Below are 26,608 nucleotides of genomic sequence, written 5' to 3' on the forward strand. Positions count from 1 at the left end.
AAATTGCTTTTGGGAGAATAGACATTTTGATGATATTGATTCTTCCAATCCATGAGCATGGAAGATTTCTCCATTTTTTGGTATCCTCTTTTATTTCTTTCTGTAAGGTTTTGCAGTTTTCATCGTAGAGATCTTTAACGTCCTTGGTTAAGTTTATTCCAAGGTATTTGATTGTTTTTGTAGCTATTGAGAATGGGATTGATCTTAGAAGTTCTTCCTCAGCCGTGGCATTGCCTGTGTATACAAAGGCTGTGGATTTTTGTGCATTGATTTTATATCCTGCTACTTTGCCAAGCTCTTCTATGAGTTCCAGTAGTCTCTTAGTAGTTCTTTGGGTCCCCTAAATAAAGAATCATGTCATCTGCAAAGAGGGATAGTTTGAGTTCTTCCTTCCCGATTTGTATCCCTTTAATTTCTTTTTTTTTGCCTAATAGCTCTGGCTAAAACTTCCAGAACTATATTGAATAGCAGTGGTGAGAATGGGCATCCCTGTCTGGTACCAGAATCAGTGGAAATGCTTCCAACTTTTCCCCATTCAATAGGATGTTGGCCATGGGTTTTTCATATATTGCTTTGACTGTATTGAGGAATGTTCCTTCCATATCCAGTTTGCTTAGAGTTTTCATCATGAAAGGGTGTTGTATTTTATCAAATGCTTTCTCTGCATCTATTGAGAGAATCATATGGTTTTTCTTCTGCAGTCTGTTAATGTGGTGTATTACGTTGATTGTTTTGCGAACGTTGAACCATCCCTGCTTACCAGGGATAAATCCCACTTGGTCTGGGTGGATGATCTTTCTGATGTGTTGTTGCATTCTATTGGCCAGAATTTTATTGAGTATTTTTGCATCTATGTTCATCAGGGATATTGGTCTGTAATTCTCTTTCAATGTTGCATCTTTTTCCGGCTTAGGAATTAAGGTGATGGTGGCTTCATAGAAAGAATTTCGGAGGATTCCCTCTTTTTCGATTGCCCTGAATAGTTTGAGAAGAATTGGAGTTAGTTCTTCTCTAAATGTCTGGTAGAACTCAGCAGTGAATCCATCTGGCCCTGGGCTTTTCTTTGTTGGGAGGGCCTTTATTACTGTTTCAATTTCTGTGTCAGTTATGGGTCTGTTTAGGTTTTCCATGTCTTCCTGGCTCAATTTAGGGAGGTTGTATGTGTCCAAGAATCTGTCCATTTCTGATAGATTTCCCTGTTTGCTGGCATACAAGTCCTTGTAGTAATTTCTGATGATTCTTTTTATTTCTGTGGTGTCCGTTGTTACATTTCCACTTTCATCTCTGATCTTAATGATTTGGGTCTTTTCTCTTCTTTTTTTAGTTAGTTATGCCAATGGGGTGTCAATTTTGTTTATTTTTTCAAAAAACCAGCTCCTCGTTTGGCTGATATTTTGTAATGTTTTTTTGGATTCAATCCTGTTGATTTCTTCTTTGATTTTAATTATTTCTCTTCTCCTACTGGGTTTGGGTTTGGTTTGCTGCAGATTTTCTAGATCCTTGAGATGACTTGAAAGCTCTTCTATTTGGTGCCTTTCCAATTTCTTGATGTAGGCACCTATTGATATAAACTTTCCTCTTAACACTGCTTTTGTTGTATCCCATAGGTTTTGGTATGTTGTGCTGTTATCCTCATTTACTTCTAGAAAATTTTTGATTTCTCTTTTAATTTCTTCTATCACCCATTGTTCATTCAGGAGCATGTTGTTCAGTCTCCATGTGTTTGCATGTGCTCTAGGGATTCCCAAGTTGCTAATTTCCAATTTCATTCCTTTGTGGTCTGAGAAGCTGCATGGTATGATTCTAATTCTTTTGAATTTGCTGAGACTTGCTTTATGGCCTAGTATGTGGTCAATCCTAGAGAAGGTTCCATGTACTGCTAAGAAGAATGTAAATTCTTTATGTGTAGGATGAAAAGTTCTATAGATATCTGTTAGATCCATTTGGGCTATAGTGTCATTTAAATCTACTGTCTCCTTGTTGATCTTCTGTCCTGTTGATCTGTCTATCTGTGAGAGTGGAGTATTGAAGTCCTCCAGAACTATTGTATTGGGGTCTAAGTCTCCCTTTAAGTCCCTTAACAAGTCTTTTAAATAAACTGGTGCCCTGTAATTAGGTGCATATACATTGATAATCGTTATATCTTCCTGTTGAATGGATCCCTTAATCATTATATAGTGCCCCTCTTTGTCTCTCCTAACAGTTTTTGTGGTAAAGTTTATGTTGTCCGATATTAAGATGGCTACTCCCACTCTTTTTTCATTTCTGTTGGCATGGTATATATTTTTCCAGCCTTTCACTTTCAGTCAGTATGCTGCATTGTTGGAAAGATGAGTTTCTTGTAAGCAGCAAAAAGATGGGTTTTGTTCCTTAACCCAATCAGCCAATCAGTGTCTTTTAACTGGACAGTTCAGGCCATTAACAATCAATGTCACTATTGAGAAGGAGTAACTTTGCCCTGTCATTTGCCAAAGATATTTTCTAATATATGGTTTGAGATTCCTGTGATCTTTTAGTGTGAGGTTTCCTTCCTTTACCTTCTTTCATATTGGTGACCCTGTTTCTGTATTTCTGTATGTAACACATCTTTAAGCATCTGTTGCAGGGCTGGACGAGTGGCGACAAATTCTTTCAATTTCTGTTTGCTGTGAAAGGTCTTTATTTCACCTTCATTCACAAATGAGAGCTTTGCAGGATATAATATTCTGGGCTGGCAGTTTTTCTCTCTTAGCACCTGGGCTATGTCTCGCCATTCTCTCCTAGCTTGTAGGGTTTCTGATGAGAAGTCAGCTGTGAGTCTAATGGGAGATCCTCTGAGAGTAATCTGACATTTCTCTCTTGCACATTTTAGGATCTTTTCTTTATGTTTCACTGTGGTGAGTTTAATTACGACATGTCATGGTGAGGATCTCTTTTGGTCTTGTTTATTAGGGGGTTCTATGAGCTTCCTGTACTAGGATGTCTCTGTCCTTCTCCAAACCTGGGAAATTTTCTGCTAGTATCTCACTAAAAAGGCCTTCTAATCCTTTCTCCCTCTCCATGCCTTCAGGAACTCCTAGAACCCGAATGTTGGGTTTTTTAATAGTATCCTATAGAGTCCCAACAATATTTTTTAGATTTCTTATTTCCTCTTCTTGTCTTTGATTTGCCTGTTTCCTTTCCTGTTCTCTGCCTTCTAAGTCCGATATTCTCTCTTCTGCTTCACCCATTCTGGTTTTAAGGCTCTCTAATGTGTTTGTCATTTGATCTATTGAGTTCTTCATTTCATTATGGTTTCTTGTCACTATCACAGTTTCATGTTCTAATAGTTGTTTCATTTCATTTTGATTCCTCCTTAATGTTTCATTTTCGCCCAACAGATTTTCTATCTTGTCCATTAAGAATTTCTGTAATTCAAGAATTTGTTTTTGAGAACTTCTTAATGTTCTTATAAATTTTTTGAGATCTGCTTCTTGCATTTCCTCTATCTCATCTTCATAATCTTGCATTGGGGTGTCTTGTTCATTTGGGGGCATCATAGTGTGTTCCTTGCCGTTGTTACCTCAGTTTCTACATTTGTTGTTTGGCATGTTGGAGATAATTTATGGTTTTTTTTTGCTGTGGTGTTTTTTCTCATTATACTATGCCTGTAAGTGGGCTGTCTGCTTTGATGGATCCTTAGGGTCTTTGATGGCTGTGATGGCCAGAGAGCTCTCCTTGATTCTTCAGGTTTTAAGGCTGTGCAAAAAGTGACTCATCCAGATTGTTCTCTCCCTTGCTCCTTGCTCGATCTCTCTCTCTCTCTCTCTTTCTCTCTCTCTCTCTCTTTTGACTCAGTTGGGAAGTAATTCTGCACAGCTGAGTGGAATTGAGGTTAGTTGAAATCTGGCCTCCGTGAGTATTCATTTGATCTCCCCTGGGACCGCAGAAAGAGTTTATGCAGCCCTCAATGTGTTCTCAATTTTCGCCACACTCCCAAGGTTACTGAGTTTATGTACTCGGTGAGTTTGCTCGCCTCCACTCAGATTTTTACAGTGGCAGATCATTAGCCTCACCTGTTTTCATTAGATTCTAACCTCCTGTTATTTCTCCCGACCAGAGTCAAGTTTTTCTGCCTGGCTACTCGCAGTTGCCGCTTTACATATGTAAAATGGCTCCTGCTCTTTGTTTTGCTCAGCTTTGTAAGGTGAGTGGAGAGAGAGGCTAGTGTCCGTGCTGGTTCCCCTGATTTATTCGTGTTATTTTTTTTTCTCTCCTCCAGTCTGCCTGGTGATTTTTGGCCAGTGGGGCCTCAGGCCTCTGCCTTTCCCTGCCAATGTCTCGGGTTTCTGAGGTTTTTGTCTTACCTCCCCTTCCCATGCCGGCGAGATTCTGTGGCTCGACTCCTGCGGCTGGGCTTCCATGCAGTGGGCTCCCTGTAGGTCCTCTGTGTCACATCCACTAGATCCAGAAGCATTTCCTCTGCAGTTTTTTTCTTGAGTCTTTTCCTGAGGCTACAGTAATTCCAGTTTTATTAAACTATATTTTCCCAGACTATCGGTGCACGTCCTCACTATCTGCCATCTTGGCTCCGCCCCCTCACCCGAGGCTCTTGTCATGAGTTTCCAAGGCTATGGAAGGAAGCCTTTTGAGTTCACTAACTTCGATCTTATTTAGACAAGGTCATAGTCAAAGTGGAAGTTCTCTCCTCCCTTCAGAGAAAGGTACCTCCTTCTTTGATGACTAGTTCTTTCTGCTGGGATTTTACTCACAGAGATCTTTCATTTAGGTCATTTTTTTTTTTGCCAGAGTGTCTTGGCTTTCCATGCCTGAAATACCCTCATGGGCTTTTCAGCCGGATCCGCATGCTTTAAGGGCTGATTCTGAGGCCAGAGTGCTGTTTAGGACATCAAGATGCATACTTTCTATGGAATGTAAGCAAGAAGTATTCTAATTGAAATGCTAGTGTGCATCTGTATTAATAGGAAAATAATACCACTCAATTATTTTTTTCTATAGAGTAAATTCTAGTAATAGCATTAGGTTTTTTTGGTTTACTGTAATTTATTTGTACAACAATCCTTAGATTTTTAAATTATTTCTTTACAGTAACACTTTCACACAATTATCAAATAGATGTTTCCATTAACTCTGTAATAACTTATTCTTAATACTACTAATTAATAGAATTGTGGGTGTTCTTCTAAGAAGGTGTTCCTTCCTGCCCTTTGCCATGACTGAAGGGTTATTCCACAACAGAGGCTGATTATGTTTTGCTTTACTTTTTACCACATAATGGGTCCATTTTTTTCTCTATTCACTTCTGTCATAATATTGTTTGGCACAGTAGAATCTCAGAATGATCCAGACTAGTTTCCTCAAGACTTTTTTTTTATTTGACAGGTAGAGTTATAGACAGTGAGAGAGAGATAGAGAGAAAGGTCTTCCTTTTGCTGGGTCACTCCCCTAATGGCTGCTACAGCTGGCGCTGCACCAATCCAAAGCCAGAAGCAGAGTGCTTCCTCCTGGCCTCCCCTGCAGGTGCAGGGACCCAAGCATTTGGGCCATCCTCTGTTGCCCTCCTGGGCCATAGCAGAGAGCTGGACTGGAAGAGGAGCAACCAGAACTAGTTCCCAGCTTCCCATCTGGGACTAGAACCCAGGGTGCTGGCACCACAGGCAGAGGGTTAGCCAAGTGAGCCACGGCGCTGGCCACCAAGACTTTTTTCATTCCTTCTTTTCCAAGGATAACACTGCAAACCTCTGTGTCACAGACAAAAAAAATACATATCCAGTAAGTTATTTACTTGGTGATTCCTCAGCTTATTTTGTATTATATTTTAGAGTTTTATAAAGGTTCACTAATCAAAATGGGAAAGTAAACATAAATAAAATTCAACATTGGAAATTGCATAAACAAGGTGATACTGATGTGGCTATAAGACATTAGAGTCATCTAAGTTTAGTGAAAAGTGATCCTTGATTTTTCTGTTGCCACAGCAAAGGACATATTTGCTATATGATTCTAATTGCAACTTAGAGGAGAATGTGGTGAATTCTTGGGGCACAGAAAGGATGAAACAGAGTCTGGATGGACATATAGATGGTATAGTTGACAGTATTTTAGCATCAACTTAGAAATAATACTCAGCATTCTGCAGTGTTGAGTTACCTAGTGCTAACACAAACCAACTATTAAAATAGTGTGGTTCTAACTATTGAAATAGTGTGGTTCCCAATAGACTTTCGGAGGCTCTTCTTCATTCATGGATAGGAATGGAAATGTGTGGAGGATAGGATCTACTGTAGGGTCTTTAAATGTTTTTCATCATTTATTTCAGCCACTCTGACAATGAAGGTGGTATTTTTAGAGTTTCCAGAGTTGTATTTTTAGGAAAATCAATTGTTGTTCATTTAAACTTCATTATTCAATTCTTTAGTCATTTACCAAAACATAAATTGTAGTCAAACTCAAAGACTCTTCTCTATTCTTTGTCTTACTTGAGCCATCTGCCATGTTCAAAATATTGATGTAATTGGGGTGGAGAAGGGAGACAGAGTGAGGGAGACATATAAAGAGCTCCCATCCACTGGTTCACTCCCCAAATAAGACAGACTGAATCCAGGAGCTGGATTGGAACAGGAGCAGCCAGAACTAGAACATGCAGAGCATTAACCTACTGCGCCATGGCTCCAGCTGGCCCCTATTTTTTTATTTTTAATGTGGTGTATTAGAGTGTTCCTTTGGTTACCCATTCATCCCCCTCTGCAATTCTTGGCAGATTTTTGCCTCTGTGTTCTGACACTCCTGTTTCTTCCCAGCCTTTGGGTCACAGGTATAACTACATGTTGAATGTTTCTTTGTGGTTATACAAAAGCTCAATACATCTAAAATAGAGTCATAGTCTGCATTCCACTCTTATATTCATATAGGTAATATGAATCTCACAACTAGCCTTGACTCATATCACAAAAGTGGGATTTTTTTGTCCTGGCATCTTTGATCAGTCTGAGGTCTAATCAGATTAGACAGCTACTTCTGTCTTTTTGTTTTCACATTATTGTCATGCATACATGCAGTGTATATAAAGGAAGAGCTGTTGTTCAATTACTAATACTGTAGGGTTTTTCATATAAGAAATATCATTGCTGACAAAAAAACCCAGAAAGTATTTTAGCACATTAATAATACTTTAGTCTCCTCCTCCTACCAGCTGTGCTAAAAGCTAGTGGATGTGGTGACAGTGGAAGAAAGCATTCAGGAGTTAGGGGGTACATAGGACAAGAGTCAAGAGAAATATACAAAAAGAACAGAGACAGGAAACACAGCTTTTAATATTTTTTATCTAGGGTGGGCATTTTGCATAGTTAAGATGGTTTGGGGATTACCTGCTTCCCAGATTGGGGAGTGTGGGTTTGAATCCTATATTAATTTATGATTCCATCTTTATATTAATACAGACCATGAAAGGCAGCAGATGATGACTGAAGTGCTTGACATCCTTCTATCTACATGGAAGTCCCAGTTGACTTCCAGGCATCAGACTTTTGCAGAGCCTTGGCTGTTGTGGGCATTTGTGGAGTGAATAGACAGATAGCAGGTCTCTGTATATCTGTGTGTCCATCTCTCCCTGCCTTAGTAGCAAAAGTACATTAATTAGGCAAAGATTTTTGCTGAAATTTGAGATGTTAACTTTGCTCTTTCATAATTTTGATAAATATATTGCATCAAATGTTAATATTTGCATTTTTAGTAAATTGCTTCAAAATAATTAACACTCCTCAGATGGAAGACTTTTAAATAGGTTTAAAAATTCTGTTTCTCAGTTGTTATGTCAGTGTATGTAGAGTTTTACTAAGTGAGACACATTCCAGTTTAGGTTCCCAGAAAGCAGATGTTGCTGAGTTGGAGAGCAAAATTATTTTTTGGGACCAAGTCCTATAACTAGATGGGAGAGGAAGTAACATGGGGCAAAGGAAGAAGTTGGAACTGTTATAGAGGCTCTATGATACTTTACCCCATCAGTAATTAAGTCTGAAACAAGTATGCCTTTTTTTCAATTCTGAACCTTTATACAACCTAACAGCAAACTATCACCCTGTTTCTCAGGAAGGGTAAGACCTTTAGATGACTACAACAGAGATTGACCTAGAAGGAGGTGACAGCAGGGGGCAGTCCACTGACCTTGGTCTCCATAAGTGAGCAAAAGTCCTATCTTGGTCTGGGCTGCTCAGCTCAGTATCTGTCACATCCTCACATCACATAAGAAAAATATTTGAAGCATCTATTTTTAAAACTTGTTCTCTTCATAACACATGTTCCTTCAAAGGACACTTATTCTCTCTCTTTTTAAAAAGCCATATTTACCTTGAATGAACAGCTTAAGTGTAATTTTTAAATTATCATGTTCAGGGATTTGCTGTGTTGGAAAGCAATATAAGACACCTTTCGCAAGCCCTGCATCCCTTATCAGCATGCACTTCAAGTTCTGGCTACCACACTGGCTATACAGCTCCCTGATCATGTACCTGGGAGGCAGTGGATGATGTCTTCTGTAGTTGGGTTTCTGCCACTCACATCAGAGACCAAGATGGAATTCTTAGTTCCTGCTTTGGGCTGGCTTAGCCCTGGCAATTGGGGGCATTTGTGGAGTGAATTAGTGGATGGAAAATCAGTGTCTCTGTTTCTCTCTGTCTTTCTGCCTCTCGCCCTCCTCTTTCTCCCTCCCCTCTCCCCCCCCCTTTTCATAGAACTATATCTTTAAAAATTATTATTATCTGATTGGTAGTAGGTAGAAAAATAACAATAATTATACTTGCATCAAAAATTTCATACTTATTATTCGTTTTTTAAGAAAATTCTGGGATACATGTTTTGCACAGGAGTTAAAATACAGCTTGGGATGCCCACATCTCATATCAGTGTCTGGGATCAAACCCTGATTTGGCTTCCAATTCCAGGTATCTGCTAATGCACATCCTGGGGTGCAGCAGGTAATGGCTCAGGTAGTTGGGTCCCAGCCACCAACATGGGAGACTGGGACTGATGTACAAGCTCTGAGCTTTACCTTGATGGAGCCTTGGCCTTTCATGGAGTGGTGATCAATAGATGTCATTATTGAAGGTGAATCTAGTCAATGTCACAAGCTTAATCTTTGGAGCAACATTGGTATTTTCACATGGAGTACATCCTCATATACTGTAAACGTTCTTCTAAGCAATATTTTTCATATGCCCAGGAATGGTCATTATGAATTTCCTTAAATTCTGTCTGTAAGAAGAACACCTATTGGTTTAGATTTATATTGGATGCATTATTTCAGCCATTTTGTTGTAACAGAACTTCTCATTGCATTTTGTAAATAAATAAATGAAACTCTTAATACTGTCATTAACTTTTAGTAAAATTTGTAAAGTACTAGATTAAATGTCTTGAAACACTGCAAAATGGCAAATATAAGTACATACATAAATAATTTTTAAGATTTATTTTATTTATTTGAAAGACAAAAGTACAGAGAGAGGTAGAGACAAAGAGAGAGAGAGAGAGAGATCTTCCATTCTCATTCATTCCCCAATGGCTGTAACTGCCAGAGCTGAGACGATCTGAAGCCAGGAGTCAGGAGCTTTTTCCAGGTCCCCAGCATGGGTGCAGGGCCTAAGGACTTGGCCATCCCCTGTTGCTTTCCCAGGCACATTAGCAGGGAGCTGGATCATGTGGGCACAAACTGATGAGGTCTTTACTAATTATATACTGAATTGATCTTCTGTATATAAAGAGAATTGGAAATGAAAAAAAACAACCTGGTGTTAAAATGGAAATGGCATAGAAAATTAATTAATTTGAAAAAATATTATGTAGGATCTCTGTCTTTAATGTGCTGTACATTGCTATTTAATGCTATAATTAGTAATCCAATGATAGTTTTTTTCACTTTATGTTGCTATAAGGGCAAAATGTTGAAATCTTTACCTAATATATACTAAACTGATCTTCTGTATATAAAGAGAATTGAAAATGAATCTTTACATGAATGGAAGGGGAAAGGGAGCGGGAAAGGGGAGGGTTGCGGGCGGGAGGGAAGGTATGGGAGGGGGGAAGCCATTGTAACCCATAACCTATACTTTGGAAATTTATATTCATTAAATAAAAGTTTAATAAAAAAAATAGAGCAGCTGGGACTCAAGCTGGTGCCCATATGGGATGCCAGCACTGCAGTCCAGGGCTTTAACCCACTTTTCCACAATGCCAGCCCCAAGTAAATAATTTTTAAAATAAATTTTGCATATATATATTTTTATGATCCTATATGTTGTTTGTACTAAGTTGCATGTTTGTAGCTCCAAAATTACTTGCCACTGTTTCAAACTCATTTAATTGGTATATTCTGCTATTTCACAATCTCAAAATTAGTAGTGAAAAATAGGCTTATGAATCAATCATTAAAATGATTATGGACTAAGACTGTGGTTCATAGTAGAGAGAAAACATTTTCTTGTAATAAAATACATTATGGAACATCGGATATTTTAAGTGCATATTTTAACAGCATTAAATATTTTGCATTACAAAGCAACCTTCAGATACCACCTCAGATTTTTTTTAATTCCCCACAAATAAAACTTTGAATGCATTAAAAGCTAATTCCATGTTTCTCTCCATTACAGACCCTGTGATCACTTCTCTACTCTCTTTCTTGAATTTGTCTACTCATATAAGTGGAGTTATACAATAATTGTACTCTTACTACTGGTCACTTCTGTTAGTATTACTTCTTCAAGTTTCTTCCCTTGTCCTGGTACATGTAAAAGTTATAAGATAATTCTTCAATTCCAAATATATTTCATTGTATGTTGCTCTCATTTGAACATAACTTTGGGGTTAATCTCCCCTTGTAAGGTATTAAGGCAGGAAAATTAATCTGAATGTGGTGTTTAGAGGTGGTACCTTTGGGATGGGATTAGGATTAGAGATCATCAGAGTGGAATCCTCATGACATGGCTTTTAGAGAATGCAGGATGAGACCAGAGACACCTGTATGTCCCCTGTCTGTTACCATGTGAAGCCTTGTGCTTCTTCTAGAATTCACCAGTGAGAAGGCCATCACCAGATGCTGCTCCTTATCCTTCAACCAGAACTATGAGCAGAAATAAACCTTTTCTGCCTATAACTTGGTCAGGCTGCCATAATGTATTACTAGCAACAGAAATTAAACTAATGCATATGTATATACCACACATTCTTTTTTCATTTATCATTTTATGGGAAGTTGAGTTGTTTCTATCTTTTGTTTATTGTGAATAATGTTGCTTTGAACATGTGTGTGCAAATATCTGTTCTTTTTAAAATCTTATTTAAGGTGTACAAATTTCATCTATTTCATATATACAGATTCAGGAACATAGTGACACTATCCACCTTACCCTCCTTCCCATCCATGCCACCACTCTTCTTCAGCCTCCCTCTCCTATTTCTATTCTTATTTTTTTTTACAAAGAAAGATTCATTTTCAGTTAACTTTATACTCATAAGATTAGACTTACACTAAGTAAAGAGTTAAATAGTATGTATATATTTAAAAAAAAAATTGTTCCTCAACAGTGGAAACCCATTTTCACTTCTTTTGGTTGTAGACTCAGTAGTGGAATTCCTGGATAATAAGAAAATTTCACATTTAGTTTTTTGGAAGTTTCAGTACTTTCTTCCATATTATTTTCATCATTTTGCATTCACAATTGGAGTATATTAGATATTCAATTTCTCCAGCATCACTAACACTTATTTGTTCATAATGGACATTTGAATGGATGTAAAGTGGTATTTTATTGTTTGTCATTTGCATTTTGCTAGCTACAAATATGCGGATAATTCTTTCATGTGCTAAGCAGCAATTTGAATAACTTTGTAGAAATATTTAATCCGTTGCCCATCTCTAAATGTTTTTGTTTCTGAGTTGTAGGATTTTCTTATATGCAACATATCTCCAATAATAATCTCTCCTGAAACATGAATTGTAAAAACTTCCCATCAAATGGGTTCCCTTTCTACTCTGATAGTACCTTTTGTTGTATATTTATACAACAAATTAAAACTATTTAGTTTTAATTTTATACAATTCCTGCTGCAGTTTTCTTTTGTTGCTTTTGAATCATTAGTATTATATAAAATAAGTTACTACCAACCCCATTGTCATTGTTTCTCCCATTTTTTCTTAACATTTTAAATTTAGAATTAAAATTTGATATCATAACATAGACTATTAAATGATTGTTATTTATTTAGAGAAAATATTCAAATTAAATTTAATATGTTTCCCAAAAGGGTAGTATTCTTTGTTACTAATGGCTTTTTCAGTGCTTTAAATATGCCAAGCTGTGTTGGCTTGGTAGGCAAAGGCCAGCCTATATTTAAAGGGCAGTAATTTCCACTTCAGATGTTAGAGTCATAAAGACATTCTGGTCTCCATGTATCTACCACAAATGTAATTATTATTTTGTATTTTCATTTTTCCAACATAAATTATAATCTTTGTGATTTTTTTTTCATTCGTGGATTATATAATTTATTTGAGTTTTAAATACTGGAGGCTTTTCTGGGCTTCTGTTTTCTTATTGATTTCTTTTTAAAAAAAATTTTAGAAAGCTTTTATTTAATGAATATAAATTTCATAGGTGTAGTTTTATGAATATAGCAGTTCTTTTATCCATAACCACATTCCCACCCCCACTTCCATCCCATCTCCTACTCCCTCTCCCATCCCATTCTTCATTAAGATTAATTTTTAATTAACTTTATATACAGAAGATCACCTCTATACTAAGTAAAGATTTTAATAATTTGTACCCCCCCACACACACAAAGTATAAACTAATCTTTGAAAACAAGTTTTACAGTTGATTCTCATAGTACAACTCATTAAGAACAGAAGTCCTACATAGGGAATAAGTGCACAGGGACTCCCGTTGTTGATTTAACAATTGACACTCTTATTTATGATGTAAGTGATCACCTGTGCGGCTTTTGTTTCAAGTCATTTGATACTTTCTTTTGGTCACCTTAATATTTACAATTGTTATATAATTTTGATATATGATCCATTTATTACAATGAAAAGTATTAATAACATTTGCCAATTTTATATTAACCCATAAGGATAATTCTACATCTACACTTCAAGAATAAAATGTGACATTTAAACAATTGAAGATGAGTACAAACTACAAGAGAAATTCAATTCAAGACTCATGATAAAGTATTGTAATTTAAGAGTCTTGTACTGTCAATAAATTTTAGAAACAAAAAAAGTGAATGTGTATGTGGCCTGGAAGTTAAGTCACAAGTTGGGATGCCCACATCCCATATCATAGTGCTTCAATTGGAGTCCTGTTTCTATTCCAGATTCTGGCTTTGTGATAATGGGCACCCTGGGAGGCAGCAGGTAATGGACCAAGTATTTCAATTCATACCATCTATCTAAGAGATCTGGATTGGGTTCCTGACTTCCAGTTGCAAGGGGTTCATTCCCAGTTCTTGTGCACAATTGGGAAATGAACCAGTATAAGGGAGCTGTTTCTGCCTTCTTTCTCCATCTCTCTGTCTCTCCATTTGCCTTTCAAATAATAAAGAGCAAGACAACAAATTTGCTCACTTAAATTGTGTGTATTCTTACAAAATTTCCTTTAAGAATATATACTGAAATATAGACAAAGATGTTTAGAGTTTTCAAAAGAATTCATTTGGAAACAGTATTTAGAAACTCAATATAATTGTTTTGGTAATAAATGTAGTCAAGATATTTTGCAATTCCATTCAGGCCTATGTAATGCAGATAGGGCATAAAGCCTACCCTTTCTCTGGTAATGTTGATCATGTAAATCTAGGGCCAGTGCTGTGGCTCACTAGGCTAATCCTCCACCTGTGGCACTGGCACCCCAGGTTCTAGTCCTGGTTGGGATGCTGGATTCTGTCCTGATTGCTCCTCTTCCAGTCCAGCTCTCTGCTGTGGCCTGGGAAGGCAGTGGAGGATGGCCCAAGTGCTTGGGTCCTGCACCTGCATGGGAGACTAGAAGGAAGCACCTGGCTCCTGGCTATGCATATTTATGGGATACCATATGATGTTTCATTATAAGTATCCATGCATGTTGGTTCACTTAACACAATGAACTCCAACACTGTACTGCAAATGACAGGACTTCATCCATTTTATGACTGAGTAGTATTCCATTGTGTATGTATACCATATGTTCTTTATGCATTCATTTGATAATGAAACTCCATTGATCTCATATTTAACTACTGTGAGTAGTGCTGTAACTCTTCAATACAATGATTTCATGCCTTTCAAATATATATCCAATAATGGGATTTCTGGATCCTAATTTTAAATAAATTGTCAAAATTGATTTTAAATCTTTGTTATATGTATTATAAGAATTATATATTACTATAGTTTCAATAATGTTGTGACTATTTTAAAATTTACTTTATGTAAGTGAGGTTGCATATTGTTTCATTTTATTATTGTTTATATCCCTTGCCTATTTTTCCACTGGACTATGGTATTTCTAATTTTTTGTTTGTGTAACTTTTTATTTAGTAGAGCCATTAAGCCTTTGACTATGATGTAAGTTAACACTATTACCTCAAATATATACTTAAGTTAAAAACAAAAAGAAATTCTGACACAGTTTTCCAGAGTTGCAAAATAATTTATATTACCACTGATGCTTAGTGAGAGTTCCCAATTCACCACACCCTTGCCCACATTTGTACTTTCTGTCTCTTTAATGATAGCATTTGAATAGTGTTGAGGTGATTGCTCATTGTGGTTTCTATTGGAATTTCTATTTTGACCAGTGATATTGAGCATTTTTCATGTGTTTCTTGAGGACGTGTATATCTTCTCTTGAGAACTGTCTATGCATGTCATTTGCCCATTTCTTCATTGGATTATTTTGTTGAGTCTTTTTTTGTTTCAGATATATTCTGATTCTTTATCCTTTCTTTGATAAGTAGCTTCCAAATATTTTCTCACATTCTGTTAGATGTGGCATTTCCTTTGCTATGCAGTAGTTTCTGAATGTAATATAATTCAATTTATCTAGTTTTGTATTTGTTGCCTGTGCTATTTTGTCATCGTATTCAAATATTCTTTGTCTGCATCACTGTTTTGAAGTTTGCTCCCATTGTTATCTTCTAGTAATTTTATAGTTTCCGGTTTTATCTTTAGGCCTTTTATCCATCATGAGTTGATTTTTTGTATGGTGAGAAGTATGCATTTTATTTTATTTTTTACATGTGTAAAAAATTATTACACATATTTGCCAGATCATTTATTGATGGATTATCCTTTTTCCAATGTCTGTTCTTGACACTTGCATCAAACATCACATGGATTGATTTCAGCATTATCTAATCTGTCCCATTGATCCTTGTGTTGGGTTTTATGCCAGTATGATGCTGTTTCAACTATTGCAGTTTTGAAATCTGGTACTTTGATGCCTCCAGTTTTATCTTTTCACTTGGATTCACTTTGGCTATTCTGGATCTTTTGTGATTCTAAACGAATTTAGGATTTTTTTGTAATTCTGTAGAGAATGTCATTGATATTATATCTGCACATTGCTTTAGATTGTATGGACATCCTAACAATATTTGTTCTTTCAGTTCATGAATAAAAAATCTTTCCTTTTGTTTGTGACCTTGCTGATACCTTTTACCAAAGTTTTATAATCTCACTGTAAATATCTTTCACCTTCCAAAATTAGTTATTCCTAAATATTTAAAATTTTGTATCTATTGTGAATAGAATTTCTATCTCGATTTCTCTTTCAGCAAAATTATTACTGTTGCATTAAAAAGCTAGATTTCTGGATGCTGATTTTCTATCCTGTAAATTTACTGAGTTAGTTTATCAGTTCTAACTATTTTTGGTGCAATGTTTAGACCTTGCCATGTACAAAATCATGACTTCCTGCTTTCCAAGTTGAAGCACTATATTTCTTTTCACATCTAATTGCTCTTGCTGAAACTTCCAATGCTATGTTAAATAAGGTTGATTAGCATTAAGAGAATTAAGAAGGCTGGCACCAAGGCTCAGAGGCTCACTAGGCTAATCCTCTGCCCTGCCGCGCTGGCACGCCGGGTTCTAGTCCCGGTCGGGGTGCCGGATTCTGTCCTGGTTGCCCCTCTTCCAGTCCAGCTCTCTGCTGTGGCCAGGGAGTGCAGTGGAGGATGGCCCAAGTGCTTGGGTCCTGCACCCCATGGGAGACCAGGATAAGCACCTGGTTCCTGCCTTTGGATCAGCGCAGTGTGCTGGCCACAGCGCGCTCCATTGGAGAGTGAACCAATGGCAAAAGGAAGACCTTTCTCTCTCTCTCTCACTGTCTACTCTGCCTGTCAAAAAAAAAAAAAAGAGAGAATTAAGGGATAATGCCTGCCCTCAATGATCCTTTAGGCATGTTTAAATACCTTATCCAGTCTCTATGCAATGTAGGCATTTACTAAAAGACATACGTTAAAAATGGATCAATTTCTTTTTAATAAACAGGCCTGCTTTTGTTTTTACTGAAGGCTCTGGTGGCACATAGCAGTTCATAAAATGGCTTCTGAGGTAGGGGGTTGAGGGAAACAAAAAATAAGCTGAGGTGGGAGAGAAAACCTGAGAAGGTAAGAGCTGGCTGGTTCCTTCTCAGCCTGATTTAGGGGAGGGAGTAGACGCCTCTGAAAATCAGGAAGGATCCCTTTGGTAGGGGAGAGGGGAACCAGGCAAAAGGCTGCTGCTTTGGCTCTCCTGAGACTCAAGAGAAAGGGGAAAAGCCAGTGTTTTCACATCATGAATTATGGGAAAACAGAGAGTGGTACAAGTCAGTTGGAAACACTGGCAGATGGAGATGGTGGCTGGGTGTCCATTGACTTGTATGCTCTCCAGCATGGTGGTGGTGGTGGGTCTCAGTGTTGATGGAGCCTAGGTCTCCCAACCTACACTGGGGGCCACATGCCTGGCCTAAGAGGGAGAGGAAACGGTGAAAGCATAACTGAGCAAGGAGCCTGGGACATTAACTGAACCACACACTGTAGGATGTGGGAGGCTGCAGATTTAATAACTTCATGGCTTAATAGTTTGCAACCTTAAATTGCAAATACTATAGGCTGGCATTGTAGCATAACATGTTAAGATGCCACTTGCAATACCAGTATCCCATATAAGTGCCAGTTCAATCCTGACTGCTTCATTTCCAATCCATCTCCTTGGAAAAGTAGTGGAGTACAGTCCAAGTATTTGGGTCCCTGCCACACACATTGGAGCCCTGGATACAGTTCCTGGCTCCTGGCTTCAACCTGGCCCAGCTCAGCCATTTTTGCCATTTGGAGACTGAACCAGTGGATGGAGGATCTCTCTCTCTCTCTTCCTTTTTCGTACCCTCCATCTGTTACTCTGCTTTTCAGATGAAATAAATAACTATTTTTAAAGATGCAGAAATACTAGGACTTATTGTAGGATTACTAAAAAATACAGAGAAGCAATTACATGAGTTAAAGAAATTGATGCATGCCATGAATGAGAAATTCAGCCAAGAAATAGAAATATTAAAGAACAAGCAAATTGAAATATTAAGAAATGAAGAGTTCAATATGTCAAATAAAAAATGCAGTGAAAAGCATGAACACCATTCTCAATGGTGCCAAAGAAAGAATATCCAAGCTGAAAGACAAAGGTTTTGAAATATCACAGTCTGACAAAAAAAAGAAAAAAATTCAGAAAAATGAAAACAGTGTTTAGTCTATTAGACACCATCAAGGACAAACTACACATGTCTTAGGCATCCCTGAAGGAGTGGAAAAATAGAGTAATTTAGAAAACTTAATCAGCAAAATAATAGAAGAAACTTTCTGAAATTTGGACAAAGATATGGACATCCAAGCACAGGAAGTACCTAGAATCCTAGATAGACATGATTGGAGAAGGTCTTCATCACAATACAGAGTATTCAAACTTTCAAATGTAAAACATAAAGAAAAGATGCTAAAAAGTACAAGACAGAAATGCAAGACTATCATTAAAAGAGCTCTAGATTGACAGCAGATTTTTCATCAAAAACCCCCTAGAAGAGGATAGAACAGAGACATAGTCCAAGTCCTTAAGGAAAAACAAAGCTGTTGGGCTGGAATACTGTATCCAGCTCAGCTCTAATTTGTAAATGAAAGTTAATAAAGACTTTCCAAAACAAACAATCTTGAAAAAAAAATAACTTGTCCCCTTAAAAGTGATACTTCAGGATGTACTAAACACAGAAACAGAGAAATATAACCAGCATCGTGAAAGAATATCAGGCCAAAAACCTAGTATTAGTACAAAGTAATAGTAAAACAAACAGTAGAATATATGTGGGGAAAAAAGGCAAGAACAAGTCATCACTCACCAAAAACAATCCTTTTTTTTTTTTGACAGGCAGAGTTATACAGTGAGAGAGAAAAAGAGAAGGGTCTTTCTTCCATTGATTCACCCCCCAAATAGCCACTACAGCTGGTGCTCTGTGCCAATCTGAAGCCAAGAGCTAGATGCTTACTCCTGGCCTCCCATGCAGGTGCAGGGCCCAAGGACTTGGGCCGTCCTCCACTGCCTTCCCGGGCCACATCCGAGAACTGGACTGGAAGAGGAGCAACTGGGACAGAATCCATCACCCCAACCAGGACTAGAACCCGGTGTACTGGTGCCACAGGCAGAGGATTAGCCTAGTGAGCTGCAGTGCCAGCTACCAATAACAACCTTGAATGTAAGTGGAATAAACTCTCCAAATAAAAGATAGACTGGCTGAATGGATTAAAAACATACAAGAAACACTGCGTGCCAACAAAGCTACACACAGACCGAAAGTGACAGAATGGAGAAAATTATTCTATGCTAATGGAAATTAAAAAATGAGCAGGAGTTCCTAGCCTAATATCAGATAAAATAGACTTTTTTCAGAATTAAGTTTCATTTCACATTGATAGAAACTGTGGAAAACATTTACATTTTCCCACTTTACAGCACAACATTGCAACAGAATATTTCTTGCCATAAATAAGATTTTGCTGACTTATATAACTGAAACAATATATTTTATTCTTCAAGGCAAAGCAAAATGACTCAGAAATGATTGTTCAAAATTTTTAAATCCAGAGATAAATATATGGCTTCATTATTAACATTATTATTCTATAGTCCAGTACTAAATTATTTTCATTACCAATTAGCACTCATTTATAAGAAACATTCTTGTGTGTCTTGTTTGGTCTGTTGTAATACAGCAGAAAAATTAACATACCTCAGAAATGTTAAGCATCCTTTTTTTGCTGACAGGAACTGTGCCTCATGCCTTCATAGGCCTTAAAGGTTACACTGGCCAGATTTAGCAATGTGTTTAGCTTTTCCATAGTAAGAGAATGAAACATTAGTAGACCTAAGGGTTGCAATCTCCATGGCACAGGAGAATAGAAACATCTCTATTAGCACCACTGATAGGACATCTTGGAAATGAAGCCCAAAGTGGAAGCCAGCAACTAAGTGCCGTGATACCCACCAGTTTCTGCTGTATGGTAATAGCAGTATATAAAAATAAAACTCCTCCCTGAGGAAATCCTTCCAAAATAATTCTGTTAGAAGGAATGCCACTCATCATCTCTTGATCTATCAAAACCTTTACATTTCCTGCTGTCTGTTTAATTCCAGATTCATCCTCCTGTGAGTCTGGTGAAAGTCCAATATTAGCAAACCAATAAGGCATAGCCATGTTTATATTTAATGTAACAGGCATAATGGGTGCATGTGGGCAGCTACATTTGGTATGTGAACTTGTGATACCTGCAAAGGCTTCTGCCCATCCATGCCAAGTATCTCCTAATCCATGAAGGAAAATTACCACAGTGGCAGCATTCCGGGTGTGAGGCATGATTGCTAACAGTGGAGCAGACATGGTATTACCACACATACACAGAATAAGCCAACAGCATGTCAGAAGTGGAAGCGAGGAAGAATGTCTGGCCTCAGCCCAAGGGTCTGCCAGCAGTGAGTCACCGGAGCACTACTTGGAACATGCTCAGTCATGTAGGCGCTAAGCCAGAGAAAATAGAGTTTAAGAAATCATCAGGGCCAGTGCTGTGGCATAGAGGGTAAGGTCACTGCCTGCAGTGCCGGCATCCCATATGGGTGCTGCTTTATGTCCTAGCTGCTCCACTTCTGATCCATCTCTCTGCTATGTCCTGGGAAAGCAGTAGAAGATGACCCAAGTCCTTGGGCCCCTGCACTCATGTGGGAGACCCAGAAGAAGCTCCTGGCTCCTGGCTTTGGATTGGAGCAGCTCCACCCATTGCGGCTGATGGGGAGTGAACCAGCAGATGGAAGACCTCTCTCTCTGACTCTCCTTCTCTCTTGGTGTAACTCTTATTTTCAAATAAATAAATAAATCTCTAAACAAAAAAAGAAACTGTCCAAAGAGACAAGGTCATTATGTAATAATGCAAAAAATGGATGAAATGAAGAAATAGTGTTTTGAAAAATAAATAAAATTGATATATCCTTGGTTTAACTAAACAAAAAAGGGAGAAGACCAAAATTAACAAATTCAGAGATGAAAAAAGAGATGTTGGGACTAGTGGTGTGGCACAGCAGGTAAAGCCACCACCTGAAGTGCTAGCATCCCATGGAGATACTGGTTTGAGACCCAGATACTCCACTTATGATCCAGCTCTTTGCTGTGGCCTGATAAAGCAGTAGAAGGTGGCCCAAGTCCTTGGGCCCCTTCATCTGCATGAGAGACTCATAAGAATCTCCTGGCATCTGGTTTTGAATCAGCACAACTCAAGACAATGCAGCCAATTGGGGAGTGAACCAGCAGATGGAAGACCTCTCTCTATCTCTGCCTCTCTTTCTTTCTCTGTGTAATTCTGAATTTCAAATAAATGAAAAAAATATTTAAAAAAAGAAATGTCACAACAGAGGCCACAGAAATAAAAAGAATCATCAGGAATTAAATTAATGCAAACAGCTATTGGAAAGATTGGAAAATATACAAGAAATACATAGATTTCTAGAAGCAGACACACTATCAAAATTGATTTATGAAGACACAGAAAATTTAAATAGGCCAATAAGCAAGATGGAGACTGAATCAGTAATAAAGACCCTCCCAACAAAGAAAAGCCCAGGACCAGATGGCTTCACTGTTGAATTCCACTTTTAAAGAAGACTTTTAAAGAACTAATTCTAATTCTAAGTCTGAAACTTTCACAACAATTGAAAGGGAGGGAAGCCTTTGCACTAAAAGTAAAAACTTAACACAGTGAAGAAGCAACCAACAGAATGAGAGAAAATATTTGGGAACTATGAAACTGATAAATAATTAATACTCAGAATCTATAATGAGCTCAAAATCTCAACAATAACAAAACAAAACAATACAGTTAAGAAATGGGTAAAGGGCATGGACAGGCATTTTTTTCAAAGGATGAAATATAACAAATGAAAAAATGCTCAGAAGTAGTAGCCATCAGGGAAATTTTAATAAAAACTACATTAGGTATTTCCTCACCCAGTTACAATGGTAATCATCCAAAAATCAGAAAAATAATAAACACTGGTGAGGATTTATGGAAAACATTACCTTAATACACTCTTGATGATAATGTAAATGAGAACAATCATTATGGAAGACAATAGGTAGATTACTCAAAAATCTGAAAATAGATCTACCATATGACCTGGTCATGCATCTCCTGGGAATTACCCAAATGAAATGAAATCACCCTATGAAAAAACCCTCATGTTCATTGCATGTCAATTCACAGAGAGCTAACACATGGAATCAACATAGATGTCCATCAGTTGATAACTCAATGAAGAAAATGTTGGGGCTAGAGCTATGCTGTAGCAGGTTAAGCTGGCATCTGCAGTGCTGCCATCCCATATTGGCACCCATTCTAGTCCTTGGTGTTCCCTTCAGATCCAGACCCTTGCTAATGCACATGGGAAAATAATGGAAAATGTCTGTGTTCTTGGGCTCCAGAACCCATGTGGGAGACTTGGAAGAAGCCCCTGGCTCCAGTCTGGCCCAGCCCTGACTGCTGTGGTCATTTGAGGAGTGAACCAGCAGAAAGAATCTCTCTCTCTCTCTCTCTCTCTCTCTCTCTCTCTGTCTTTCCTTTACCCTATATAATTCAGACTTTCAAATAAATAAGTAAATCTTCAAAAAAGATTTTTAGTATATATACACGATTGAATACTACTCATCCTTAAAAATTAATGAAATCCTGTCTTTTGGAAAGAAATGGATGCAGCTGCAAACAACTGTGCTTAGTGAAATCAGCCAGTATTCTAAAGACAAATATTACATTTTCTCTGATATATGGTAGTCATTATAAAGCACAAAAAATGTGTAGGAATGAAATGGACATCTTGTGATTTGATGTTTTTAGCTCTTGTTTCTACTTCTGTCAAATTGTGATCTTTCTACCTTTAACTTATTATTGTTAGTGGTACATTAAATCTGTGATTATACAATGGACTAAAATTATGCTTTTGCAAAGATTAAAGAAAAAAGAAGGGAAGGAGGGTCATTGGTTGATGCGGAGAAGGATGGGAGTGAAGTGTGGTTATTTCACTAGAATTTTACCTCAGAAATATATTAAATCTGGCTAGCACTGTGGCTCACTAGGTTAATCCTCCACCTGCACACCAGCACCCTGGGTTCTAGTCCCAGTTGGGGTGCTGGATTCTGTCCCGGTCGCTCCTCTTCCAGTCCAGCTCTCTGCTGTGGCCCGGGAAGGCAGTGGAGGATGGCCCAAGTGCTTGGGTCCTGCACCCACATGGGAGACCAAGAGGAAGCACCTGGCTCCTGGCTTTGGATCGGTGCAGCGTGATGGCCACAACACGCTGGCTGTAGTGGCCACTTGGGGGGTGAACCAATGGAAAAAGGAAGACCTTTCTCTCTGTCTCTCTCTCTCTCACTGTCTAACACTGCCTGTAAAAAAAAGAAATATATTAAATCTGTTCTTTTGGGTCCGGTGCTGTTGCACAGTGGGTTAATGCCCTGGCCTGAAGTGCCGGCATTCCATGTGGGTGCCAGTTTGAGGCCCGGCTGCTCCACTTCCTATCCAGCTCTCTGCTATGTCCCAGGGTACCAGTAGAAGATGGCCCATGTCCTTGGGTCCCACCCACGTGGGAGACCTGGAAGAAGCTCCTGGCTCCTGGCTTCAGATCATCACAGCTCCAGCAGTTGCGACCATTTGGGGAGTGAACATTCAGATGGAAGACCTCTTTCTCTCTCTGCCTCTCCTCTCTCTGTGTAACTCTGACTTTCAAATAAAAAAAATCTAAAAAATGTTCTTTTTATATTAATAAAAATTAAATAGAACTAAAATATTTTAAAATAATGAAGGGAAAAATCTTAAAATTATACTGAATACATAGAAAAAGACAACAGAATAAGAAATCAAATTAGTCTTTCCATCATGTTTGTAAAGTGTAGAATCCCCTTGTAATCTTCTGTGGTTAGGATTAAAGTCTAGTGATTATTTACTATTGCATATGCTTTGTGAGTCCCAGAAAGGAGACTTTCAACTTGTTTAGGCATTTTTGTGTCATCTAGTGACAGAAAATAACAAAGCTAAAGGTCTTTATTCACTCACCCATGTGTCGGTATCTATCCATTAATCACTACCTAAACTTCCAGTAAGTCAAAACATTTTCAGAGTAGATAAAGAAGAGCTATATACTTTTTAAAATTTATATTTCTCCACCAATTGTGGAAAATAAATGATAAATGACTGTGGCTGCACTTAGAGGGATAAAGCATAATTCCAGATCTGTAAGCCTCTAAACCCCATGTTCAAATGCATTATGATCAATAGTTTGTATTTGGAGAATTTTAAAAAAGCATTCATGACCTTAACATTCTACTTAAACACCCTGGGCCTCAGTTTCTTTTTCTTTTTTATTTATTTGACAGAGTTAGACAGTGAGAGAGAGAGACAGAGGGAAAAGTCTTCCTTCCATTGGTTCACCCCCCAAATGACCACTACAGCCAGAGCTATGCCAATCTGAAGCCAGGAGCCAAGTGCTTCTCCTGGTCTCCCATGTGGGGGCAGGGGTCCAAGCACTTGGGCCATCCTCCACTGCCCTCCTGGGCCACAGCAGAGAGCTGGACTGGAAGAGGAGCAACTGGGACTAGAACCTGGCACCCATATGAGTTGCCGACACTGCAGGTGGAGGATTAACCAAGTGAGCCACAGCACCGATCTCTTTTTTAAAACATAAAAAGGTTATAGTTTCTGCCTTACAGGGTCATTGTGAAAATTTAATGGTTGTATACCTGCCAAGTCCCTAGAACAAAATTTGCCCTTTGTTAAGGGTTCAAAAATTATTAGCCATTATTTTTATCACCATAATTCATATTCATAATCATTCAATTATAATAATTCCTCATAATCACAGACAGGGAGGTTTGAGGGATAAAAATTAAAGTCTTTGTGCTAAAGTCTTGCAAAGTTTATCTGAAATTTTCCTATAATAATTTGATGGTATTGGGTCATAGATTTAGGTATTTGATTCATTTTGAGTGGATTTTTGTGTAAGGTGTAAGGTGGGGGGTCTAGTTTCATGCTTATGCATGTGGAGATCCAGGTTTACCAGCACCATTTGATGAAGAGACTGTCCTTGATCTTTTGTGAAAAATATGTTGGTTGTAGATGCATGGATTAGTCTGGAGTTTCTATGCTGTTCTATTTGTCTACTCATATTTTTTTTTTTGCCAGTACCAGGTTGTTTAAATTATAACTGCCAGTAGTATGTCTTGAAATCTGATTTCATAATGCGTCCAGCTTTGGTTTTATATATAAGACTGCTTTGGCTATTCAGGGTCTGTAGTGCTTCCATATAATTTTAATAGCATTTTTTCTAGGTCCTTGCTATTTTGATTGGCATCTCACTGATTCTGTAAATTGCTTTTGGTATAATGTACATTCTGATGATACTGATTTTTCCAATCCATGAACATGGAAGATGCTTCAATTTTTTGTGTCTTCTTCTGTTTTTTTCATTATTTTTTTAAAAAAATTATCAGTCATAGAATTCTCACTTCCTTGGTTTAAATTTATTCCAATGCATTTAAATATTTTTGTAACAACTGTGAATTGGACTGATCTTAAGACTTCTTTCTCAGCCATGGCATTGTTTTTGTATACAAAGGCTATTGATTTTTTGTGTGCTAATTTTACACACTGCCACTTTCCCAAAATTTTTAATGAGTTCCAATAATCTCTTAGTGGGGTTTTTTGGTTCTCCTATATTTAAAATCATATCATCTGCAAATAGGGATAATTTGACTTCCTCATATTAGTATAATCCAGATCTTTGATGTGAGTGATAGAGATACAAAAATTTTAGACATTGGCTTTTACCTACCAGTGTGCTTGTCAGTAGAAAGTCTGAATTGGGAGTGGAGTTATTACTAGAACCAAGGTAGTCCACTGTTGGTTGCAGGCATATCAAGCAGTAACTGATGTGAAAACATCTTTTAACCGGCCTGTCTATGACTGGTATGCACTCAGTTCACACTTCTAAACTCCTCTCTCCCTTAAATGAGGTCCTCACTTTCCTGTGTATTTCTCCCACACCATAAATGCTAAAGCATACCATGTTGATATTCGAGCTGATATTCAGAATTCTTATCTAAACAGATGACATGACCTTCAAGATATTAATGTTAAAAAAATTAAAAGGGCAACCCATATCAAATGGAGGTGAAATAAAGACCTTTCAAAACAACAGAAATTGAAAGAATGTGTCAGTGCTCATCCAGCTTTACAAATCATACTTAAGATGTGCTTCATATAAAAACAGAAAGAGAGTCAGCATCATCAAAGAATGTGAAGGCAGAAAATATAGTAAACCTATAATGAAAAATACAAAACAAACTAGGAATATTTATAGGAAAATGCCAGAAGTTGATAATTACTGATAGTAATCTTGAGTGTAAATTGCCTTAGTTCTACCAATAAAACATGCAGACTAAAATGTTTGGAAGAAGGTCCTGACTACTGGATTTGATTTGACTTAGCCCCTGCCATTACCACAATTTGGACATTTAGCCAGGTAATGGAGAGCTCTCTCCCTGTCTCTCTCTCTGTGTGTCTGTAGCTCTGCCTCTAAAATAAATAATCTTAAAAAAATGGACTGCTTGCCAATGTCCCTAAGAACTTGCAAACTCATCACGTAGACAGCATTTAATTCCAAAATATAATTCACCATAACCACATACACATAATCATATTGGAATGTGCTTTGTGTGAGGTTTGACAATGAAGTCCTTTTTTTTCTCAGATTTCTCATCTGAGAGTGCATTGTAAGTTAATGACATTCTGTTCCTTAAAATGTTATTTGTGGGAAAAAGTCATCTTTAGAGGTGGAGAGGAAGTAACCTTCTGTTACAGCTTAAATTGTGTTTTCCCAAAGTTTCATAATTTGAAGTCCCAACACCAGGACCTCAGAATGTGGCCTTATTTGAAATAAATACTTTGCAGAAGTAATCACGACAAAACAGGGCCATCAGGAGAGTATTATGAACCAGAATGACTGGCATCTTTGTAAAAAGTAAAAGTCTGGATGCAGGCA

General features: G+C 37.7%; 1 protein-coding gene and 1 long non-coding RNA gene across 2 annotated transcripts in view; both read right to left on the reverse strand.

Moving 5' to 3' along the window:
• The window catches only part of LOC133755301 (uncharacterized), a 45,719-nt gene that overhangs the window by 14,092 nt on the left and 5,019 nt on the right, over positions 1 to 26,608 (reverse strand). The gene's annotated exons all lie outside the window — the stretch shown is intronic.
• LOC133755313 (acyl-protein thioesterase 1-like) lies at positions 19,404 to 19,931 on the reverse strand. Its single transcript, XM_062185461.1, has one exon. The coding sequence runs from the start codon at positions 19,929 to 19,931 to the stop codon at positions 19,404 to 19,406; it is 528 nt and encodes a 175-aa protein (XP_062041445.1).

Source organism: Lepus europaeus, unplaced genomic scaffold (assembly GCF_033115175.1).
Source record: "Lepus europaeus isolate LE1 unplaced genomic scaffold, mLepTim1.pri SCAFFOLD_3_1, whole genome shotgun sequence".
In the NCBI taxonomy this organism is placed as follows: Eukaryota; Metazoa; Chordata; class Mammalia; order Lagomorpha; family Leporidae; genus Lepus; species Lepus europaeus.

Bases quoted from the DNA above. Each gene is read 5' to 3' on its own strand.
- LOC133755313 (XM_062185461.1), bottom strand. From the start codon at position 19,931: ATGTGTGGTAATACCATGTCTGCTCCACTGTTAGCAATCATGCCTCAC.